Source organism: Panthera uncia (genome assembly GCF_023721935.1).
Source record: "Panthera uncia isolate 11264 chromosome B3 unlocalized genomic scaffold, Puncia_PCG_1.0 HiC_scaffold_1, whole genome shotgun sequence".
In the NCBI taxonomy this organism is placed as follows: domain Eukaryota; kingdom Metazoa; phylum Chordata; class Mammalia; order Carnivora; family Felidae; genus Panthera; species Panthera uncia.
This window is the reverse complement of record NW_026057582.1, coordinates 115,655,952-115,665,994: the sequence shown is the minus strand read 5'-3', so window position 1 is coordinate 115,665,994 and position 10,043 is coordinate 115,655,952. Positions and strand designations below refer to the sequence as shown.

General features: G+C 35.3%; 1 protein-coding gene across 2 annotated transcripts in view; it reads right to left on the bottom strand.

The window, feature by feature from the left end:
• Positions 1 to 4,340: 4,340 nt before the first annotated feature.
• Positions 4,341 to 10,043, bottom strand: part of NRG4 (neuregulin 4) — a 95,981-nt gene continuing 90,278 nt past the window's right edge. For both annotated transcript variants that reach the window (XR_007453883.1, XM_049613916.1), the window contains one exon: positions 4,341 to 4,485. Coding sequence is in view for 1 of the 2 variants with exons in the window: in XM_049613916.1 (XP_049469873.1) it covers positions 4,469 to 4,485 (17 nt within the window). In the remaining variant the exon portion in view is untranslated. The remainder of the gene's footprint in view (positions 4,486 to 10,043) is intronic.

The window sequence follows — 10,043 nt, the reverse complement described above, 5'->3', positions numbered from 1 at the left end:
AAAATTAAAAAATAAATGGAGACAAATAAAATGCAAACACAACAGTCTAAACTCTTTGGGATGCATCAGTCTAAACTAAGAGGGAAGTTTATCAATACAGGCCTACTTTAAGAAGCAAGAACAATCTCAAACAACCTAACCTTACACCTAACGGAGCTAGAAAAAGAACAAACAAAACCCCAAATCAGTAGAAGGAAGAAAATAATGAAGATCAGAGCAGAAATAAACAAAATAGAAACTAAAAAGACAATAGAAGAAATAACACCTGACATCACAGAAATACATACAATTGTAAGAGAATTTTATGAAAAACTGTATGCTAACAAATTGGACAACCTGGAAGAAATGGATAAATTCCTAGAAACATATAATCTCCCCAAATTGAAGCAGGAATAAATAGAAATTTTGAACAGACCAATTATCGGCAAGGAAATTTAATCAGTAATAAACTCTCAGCAAACAAAAGTTCAGGGCCAGATGGCTTCATAGGCGAATCCTACCAAACATTTAAAGAAGAGTTAGTACCTATTCTCAAACTATTCCAAAAAAATAGAAAAGGAAGGAAAACTTCCAAATTCATTCTATGAGGCTATAGTTACCCTGATACCAAAACCAGATAATGATACTACAGAGAAAGAAAACTCCACACCATTATCTCTGACGAATGTAGATGTAAGAATCCTCAAAAAACATTACCAAACACAATCAATAATACATTTTAAATAAATCGGTCACCGCGATCAAATGAAAGTTATTCCTGGGATGCAAGGGTGATTCAATAGTCCCAAATCAACAAGATACAACACATCAATGAGGATAGGAAATATACAATCATCTCAATAGATGCAGAAAAAGCATTTGACACAGTATACCATCTATTCATGATAAAAACCCTCAACAAAGTAGGTTTAGAAGGAACATACCTAACATAATAAAGGACATCTATGGAAAACACACAGAAAGAGAAATTAAGAAAAGAATCCCATTTACAATTGCACCACAAATCATAACAACACGTAGGAATAAACTTCACCAATGTGGTGAAAGACCAGTAATTTGCAAAGTATAAAACACTGATGAAACAAATTGAAAAGGACACAAACAAATGGAAAGATATTCTGTGCTCATGGATTGGAAGAACAAACATTGATAAAATGTCCATACTACCCAGTCTACAGATTTAATGCAACCCCTATCAAAATACCAGTATTTGTGAAAATATTCTAGCTCTAGTAAGAACTAGAAAATTCTTAAATTTACACGTAACCACAAAAGACCTGAATAGCCAAAGCAATCTTCAAAAAGAACAAAAAAGCTGGAGGTATCACAATTCCAGATTTCAAAATATACTACAAAGCTGTAGTAATCAATGAAACAGAGATAAATGGAACAGAATAGTGTAGAAATAAACCCACACTTATATAAAGTCAATTAATCTACAACAAAGGAAGCAAGAAACTAATATGACACAGAGAAGAGACAGTCTCTTCAACATATGGTACTGGGAAAACTGGACAGCAACATGCAAAAAAAAAAAAAAGAAAAAGAAAGAAAGAAAGAAAGAAAGAAAGAAACTGGATCACTTTCTTACACCATACATAAAAATAAACTCAAAGTGAACAGAAGACCTAAATGTAAGACCTGAAGCTGTAAAAATCTTAAAAAGAAATCATAGGCAGTACTGTCTTAGACATCAGGTATAGAAATGTGTGTGTGTGTGTGTGTGTGTGTGTGCAAGGGAAACAAAACCAAAAGGAAACTATTGGGACTATTTCAAACTAAAAATCTTTTGCACAGCAAAGGAAACCATCAACAAAATGAAAAGGCAACTTACTGAATGGGAAATGATATTTACAAATGATATACATCACAAGGCATTAATATCCAAAATATAAAAAGAGCTTATCCAACTTAACACCAAGAAAATCTGATTTTAAAATGGGGAGAAGAACTGAATAGACATTTTTCCAAAGAACACATACAGATGGCCAAGAGACAAATGAAAAGATGCTGAATATCACTTATCATCTGGGAAATGCAAACCAACACTACTACTAGCTAAACTACTAATAGCTAAAATCAAAAATACATGAAATAACAAATTTGGCAATTATGTGGAGAAAAAGGGAACCCTCATGCGCTATTGGTGAGAATGCAAATTGGTGCAGCCACTGTGGAAAACAATTGTACAAGTCCCTCAAAAAATTAAAAATAGAACTACCCTACAACCCAATAATTCCACTACTAGGTATTTATGCCAGGAAATAAAAATGTTAATTTGAAAAGATATATGTACCTTATGTTTACTGCAGCATTATTATAATAGCCAAGATAGGGATGCAACCCAAGTGTCCATGGATAGATGAATGAATACAAAGAAGTGGTATATATATATATATATATATATATATATATATATATTGGAATAATACCATTACTTAGCTATAAAAACAAATGAAATCTTACTATCTGCAACAACATGGATGGACCAAGAGGGTATAATGCTAAATGAAATAAATCAGTAAGAGAAAGACAAATACCATATGATTTCGCTCACATGTGTGATTTAAAAAATGAGACAAACGTAAGACTCTTAAATACAGAGAACTAACTGATGGTTGCCAGAAGGGTGGAGGGTGAGGAAATGGGTGAAACAGATAAAGGGGATAAAGATACACTTATCTTGATGAGCACTGAAAAATATGTGGAATTTTTGAATTATTATACTATACACCTGAAACTAATATCACACTGTATGTTAATTATACTTTAATTTTAAAAATGGATCAAAGACCTAAATGTGAGACCTGTAACTATAAATCTCTTAGAAGAAAAATGACAAAAAGTAATGGATTTGGCGATGATTCCTTGGATATGATGCCAATGTCACAAGTTATCAACAGGATGCACAAGTTGGATTTCATCAAAATTTAAAACTTTTATGTAAAGAGGACACTATTAACAGAGTGAAAAAGCAATCCATAGGAGAGGATAGCTGCAAATCATTTATCCAACGAGGAATTAATATACAGAATATAATAAAAAACTAAAATGCAACACCAAAAGACAACCCAGTTCAAAGCTATAAAAAAGACTTGAATTAAAAGGTATTCAAAGAAGTTATATAGATAGCCAATAAGCACATGAAAAGATGTTCAACATCACTAATTATAACGGAAATGTAAATTAAAACCATGAGATGGGCATTAAGGAGTACACTTGTTGTGATGAGCACTGTTACATGCAAGTGAGGAATCACTAAATTCTGCACCTGAAACTAATATTATACTGTATGTTAACTAACCGAATTTAAATAACTTTAAAAAATAAAATAGACTTAAACATTAAAAAAACACCATGAGATACCATTTCACACTTATTAGGATAACTATTAACAACAACAACAACAACAAAACTATAATTGGCAAGGATGTGGAGAAACTGGCTTGAGGAAGAAATAGTTCACAGATGGGATGGTACATTGGGCCAGTGTTTTCTCCTTTGCCTCAACTATTTACTAGTTCAAGATTTTTGGTATTCAGAACATCCACAGCTCCAGACTACCCTACAATTCTTTATTTTCATACTACCTGAAAGTCACTATTACTTTGTTTATATTTCAGGATAACTTTACAATTGGAAAAGGCTGTCTGAAGAAATTGTCCTGGCCTAATGAATTCTTTATATTGTCCCTAATAAGATGAAAACCTCACATTCTGTGAAATCATGCCCTAAAAATGAAGCCTTATGAAGAGGTTTGGAACTTTGTGACTTAAGTGGTAACGAAAACAATAATCCTAAGTATCTATGATTATTTACACTGAGAATTAGTTGATCAATCTTTTGCAGGCTTTAAGTTGTGGGCTTGTGTTTCTTCCTTTCAGGTATAGGTTCTAGAAATCATTTCCTTTTAATAGAAAGCATTTCATTAATATTAAAAATATGATCCAGAGGTAGCCTTTTTAATAAATGCTCTTTTTGTAATCACCAGGTGAAAAGTCTTCATGGCTTATCTGTACTTGCAGCTCCCCCAGACAGCTTAGCATGGTCATAAATTAGGTGGTTTCTGAAGCCGCTAACCTAGCCATTCCTTGCACTTTAAGGACTTTCACCTTTTTTTCTTAGAGTCTTCATATATTGTTAAGAGTTAATTTTTTCAGTCATGAGAAAGTTTGTCTCTCTTTGCTTTAACACATTAGCTTACTATAAAAATGATGTTTGAACCAGTACAACTTCCACACAGGACTTGTATCATTCCCCAACTTACCAGCTGCATATGAACTAATAAAACATGTTATGGAAACACACATATCTTGCAGAAAAGACTGTTTCATGGTATGGCAATTTCAGTCTTTTTTATTTTAAGGAAGAAAGAAGGATTAAATCCTATGATCTCTTTTACCTTATGGAGTTTCATTTTCTGCCTTTGTGACAAACAAGGAATGATTTTGTTCAGTGTGATATTTCTTCAGTGTTCTCCATGACCTATGGAAAATAAGAACTAAGATGTTTTCTCCATCTCAATTTTTCTTTATATGCATACCACCAATACATATAGTTTTATTTACATTTATAAACCCACTGTTTGTGATGTGAAGAGTTGAGGTAAGCTAGCCTAGAACATCTAAACAAGCCAGTTTCCTGCCTACAATGCTCATCAGAACACAGAAGAGTTGCATCAGCACCCCATTCAGGCCTCACAAATAGAAGTGTCCCTATCTTTCCTCACTGCCTATTTTCTTTCATAGAATGAGAATACCACCACCTGCCTCACAACAGGAGTTAAGATTTCTATGAGATAACATGAAATGTCAGCCACAGTGCCTGGCATGTATAGGCATCTGATATTCATGATTATTTCATTACACTGCTTTCTTTGCATTTGAAGAGCTATACTTTCAGAACTAGAGCATTATTCCAATAGAGGGATACACAGTTACAATCTAAATGCACGGTAGGATTTCAGGCTGTGAATTTACTTAACAAACAAACATTCACAGGGTAGTTGATAAACTATTTGAATAAGGTCAAGGGGAGTTTCTTGGTGAAACTTTACAGATGAATGTGGTCCCAGACATTATCATTACAAATATAACAAAGAACAACAATGTGCAAAACCATTAAAACACATTTTACTCAATTATAAAATATAGGAACACATCTCAATCTCTTGATAACTCAAGTGATAATTTTGAACATATCACAATGCAACATCTGATAGCATCACTTAATAGTGGCATTTCTTTCGGTCTGCCTTTTTAATGTGATATATTATGTAACAGTATTTACCATTTGAATTTTTTTTGAGAGAGAGAGAGAGAGAGAAAGCATGAACAGGGGAGGAGCAGAAGGATAGGGAGAGAGAGAATCTTAAGCAGGCTCCACCCTCAGTGCAGAGCCTGACACAGGGCTCGATCTCACAACTGTGAGATCGTGACCTATGCCAAAAGTCAAGATTCCCATGCTCAAATGACTGAGCCACCCAGGCACCCATAAATTATTTTTAAGTGTGCAGCTCAGTGGCATTTAGTACATCCACACTGTTGTGCAACCATTACCACCATCCATCTCTAGAACATTGTCATCAACCCCTACTGAAACTGTACTCATTAAGTAGTAACTCCCATTCTATTCTCAGCCCTTGGTACTACCATTCTATTTTATGTCTCTATAAATTAGATTATTCTAGATATCTAAATGGAATCATACAGTACTTATCTTTTGTGTCTGCCTTATTTCATTTACCATAATGTCTTTTTCTTTTCAAATTTTTATTTAAATTCTTCATAGTTAACATATAGTGCAATATTGGTTTCAGGAGTAAAATTCAGTGATTCATCACTTACATACAACACCCAGTGCCCATCATAACAAGTGCCCTTCATAATACTCATCACACATCTAGCCCATCTCCCATCCACTTCCCTCCATCAACCCTCAGTTTGTTTTCTATCTTTAAGTCTCTTATGGTTTGTTTCCCTCTTTTTTTCTCCTATGTTCATCTGTTTTGTTTCTTAAATTCCAAACATGAGTGAAATCATATGGTATGTGCCTTTCTCTGACTTATTTCGCTTAGCATAATACACTCTAATTCTATTCATCTCATTGCAAATGGCAAGATTCCATTTTTTATGGCTGAGTAATATTCCATTGTATATATACCACGTCTTCTTTATCCATGCATCGTTTGGGCTCTCTCCATAGTCTGGCTACTGTTGATAAGGCTGCTATACACATCAGCATGCATATACCTCTTCAAATCTGTATTTTTTATTATTTTAGAGAGAGAGTGCATGAGTGGGGTAGAGGGGCAGAGAAGAAGAGAAAGAATCTTAAGCAAGCTCCATGTTCAGTCTGGAACCCATCATGAGGCTCAATCCTATGACTCTAGAATCCTGACCTGAGCCAAAACCAAGAGTCAGACACTCAACCAACTGAGCCACCCAGGTGCCCTCGAATCGATATATTTATCCTTTGGGTAAATACCTAGTAGTGCGATTGCTGGATCATATGGTAGTTCTATTTTTAACTTTTTGAGGAACCTCCATACTATTCCCCAGAGTAGCTATACCAGTTCGCATTCCTACGAACAGTGCAAGAGGGTTCCCCTTTCTCCACATCCTCACCAACACGTTTTGCTTCTTGTGTTGTTAATTGTAGCCATTCTGACACTGAGGTGGTATCTCATAGTGATTTTGTTTTGTATTTCCCTGATGATGAGTGATGTTGAACATCTTTTCATGTGTCTGTTAGCCATCTGGATGTCTTCTTTGTAAAAGTGTCTATTCGCATCTTCTGCCCATTTCTTAACTGGGTTATATGTTTTTGGGGTGTTGAGATTGATAAGTTCTTTATAAATTTTAGATACTAACCCTTTATCAGATATGTTGCTTAAAAATATTTTCTCCCATTCCATACACTGTCTTTTAGTTTTGTTGATGATTTCCTTTGCTGTGCAGATTTGTTTCTTGGTGGAAGTCCCAGTAGGTCAGTTTTGCTTTTGTTTCCTTAGCGTCTGGCAACATGTCTATAAGAAGCTGCTCAGGCCAAGGTCACAGAGGTTGCTGCCTATGTTCTCCTCTAGGATTTTGATGTTTTCCTGTCTCACATTTAGGTCTTTTTCATCCATTTTGAATTTATTTTTGTGTATGGTGTTAAGAAAGTGGTCCAGTTTCATTCTGCATGTCACCAGCCAGTTTTCCCAACACCGTTTATTGGAGAGACTGTCTTTTTTCCATTGGATATTTTTTCCTGCTTTGTCGAAGATGAGTTGACCATATAGTTCTGGGCCCATTTCTGGGTTTTCTATTCTGTTCTATTGATCTTTGTGTCTGTTTTGTGCCAGTGCCATACTGTCTTGATGACTACAGCTTTGTAATATAGCTTGAAGTCTGGAATCATGATGCCTCCAGTTGTGTTTTTCTTTTTCAGGATTGCTTTCGCTATTCAGGGTCTTTGTGGTCTCCTACAAGTTTTAAGATTGTTTGTTCTAGCTCTGTGAAAAATGCTAGTGTTTTTTGATGGGGATTGCATTAAATGTGTAGATTGCTTTGGGTAGTATAGACATTTAAACAATGTTTATTCTTCCAATTCTAGATATCTAGAGCATGGAATGCCTTTCCATTTCTTTGTGTGCTCTTCAATTTCTTTCATAAGTCCTCTATAGTTTTCAGAATACAGAATTTTAACTCTTTAGTTAGGTTTAGTATGGTTTTTGGTGCAGCTGCAAATGGGATCAATTCCTTGCTTTCTTTTTCTGCTGCTTCGTTACTTGTATATAGAAATGCCACAGATTTCTGCACATTGACTTCATATCCTGTGACTTTGCTGAATTCATGTATTCTAGAAATTTTTTGGTGGAGCTTTTGGGTTTCCTACCTATATAAAGGATCATGTTGTCTGCAAATAGTGAAAGTTGAGTCTTCTTCCTTGCTGATTTGGATGCCTTTACTTATTTCTCTTGTCTGATTGCTGAGGCTAAGACTTCCAGTAGTATGGTAAATAATAGTGGTAAGAGTGGACATCCTTGCCTTGTCCTGACCATGGAGGAAAAGCTCTCAGTTTTCCTCACTGAGAATGATGTTAGCTGTGGATCTTTCAATCACTTACCATAAAGCCCTTGCTTTCAATTGTTTAGTGTATATATCCATAAGTGGAATTGGTGGATCACAAGGTAATTCTATGTTCAGGTTTTTGAGGTGCTGAAATACTGTTTTCTAGTGTGGCCGCACCATTTTACATTTCAACAACAACCCATCAAAGTTCCAGTTTCTCCACATCCTTGCTAACACTTGTTTTCTGTTTTGTGTGGGGGTTTTTTTGTTGTTGTTTATTTGTTTTTATGTTTGTAATAGCCATCCTAATGGGTGTGGAGTGGTACCCCCTGGTTTTTGATTAGCATTTCCCCAATGATTAGTGATATATTTTTTAAATGTTTGTTTATTTATTTTTGAGAGAGAGAGAGCACAAGCAGAAAGGGGCAGAGAGGGAGGGGGGAAACGGAGAATCCAAAGCAGGCTCCAGACTCTGAGCTGTCAGTGCAGAGTCCGATGCAAGGCTCGAAACTGTGAGATCATGACTTTAGCCTAAGTCAGACACTTAACTGACTGAGCCACCCAGCCACCCCTCCAATGATTAATGATATTGAGAATCTTTTCATGTGCTTTTTGGCCATGTGTATATTTTTGAAGAAATGTCTATTCAAGCCCTTTGCCCATTTTTGAATTATGTTGATTTGTTGTTGAGTTTTAGGAGTTCTAGCTTATGTGTTCTGGATACCAATCCCTTATCAGATATATGATTTATAAACATTTTCTCCAATTTCCTGGTTTGCAGTTTTACTTTGTTGATAACATATTTTGATGCATAAAAGTTTGTAATGTTAATAAAGTCCAATTTATCTAATTCTTCTTTTGTTGCCTGTGATTTTTATGTCATATCTAAGAAATCATTGTCAAATCCATTTTCATGAAGCCTTTCCCCTATGATTGCTTCTAAGATTGCTTCTAAGCTTTTTTAGCTCTTGTGTTAGATCTTTTCCCAAGAGTCCAACTTCATTCATCCCTTTGCACATGGACATCCAGGTTTCTCAGCACTGTTTGTTGAAAAGCTGACGGGCTTTCTTTAAAACAACTTTACTGAGGTATAATTTACATCTTATAAATTCACCTTTTCAAAGTATACAATTCAACAAAGTTTAGTAATTTAGAGTTGTGCAACCATCACCACAATCCAGTTGCAGATAATAATACCGTCACCCTTAAAAGATCTCATTGCCCGTTTGCAATCACACCCCATTCCAACCTGGAACCCTGGGAAACCACTTGCATAGTAACTTCAAGGTTCATCCATGTTGTAGCATCTATTTTACTATAAATGTAAGCTTACCAATGTGTGGTCTTTTGCATGCGGTATCAGTAAAATGGAGATTTATCCATGTTATACCATGTATCAGTAGTTTGTTCCTTTTAATAGCTGAACAGTATTTCACTTCATAGATACACTATATTTTATTTATCTACTAACTGGTTGATGAGTATTTGGATTATTTTCACTTTTTGGTTATTATGAAAAATGCCACTATGAAAATCATATTCAAGTCTTTTCTTTGTATGGATATACGTTTTCACTTATTTTGGGTAGTTATCTAGGGAAGGGATTACTGGGTGATACAATAAATGTATCTATACACACTGCCAAACTGTTTTTCAAAGTGTCTATACCATTTTTAATTCTCATCAGCTATGTGTTCCAGTTTCCCACATCCTTACCACTAGTTGTTAACAATTTGATGATAGCAGTGTTAGTAATAATTTCTATCTCCCAGGGCACCTGGGCAGCTCAGTCAGTTAAGCGTCGGACTTCGGCTCAGGTCACGATCTCCTGTTTTGTGGGTTCAAGCCTTGTGTCTGACTCTATGCTGACAGCTCAGAGCCTGGAGCCTGCTTCAGATTCTGTGTCTCCCTTTCTCTCTGCCCCTCCACCACTTGCACTCTGTCTCTGTCTCTCAAAAATATACATAAAAAATTTCTATGTCCCTTATG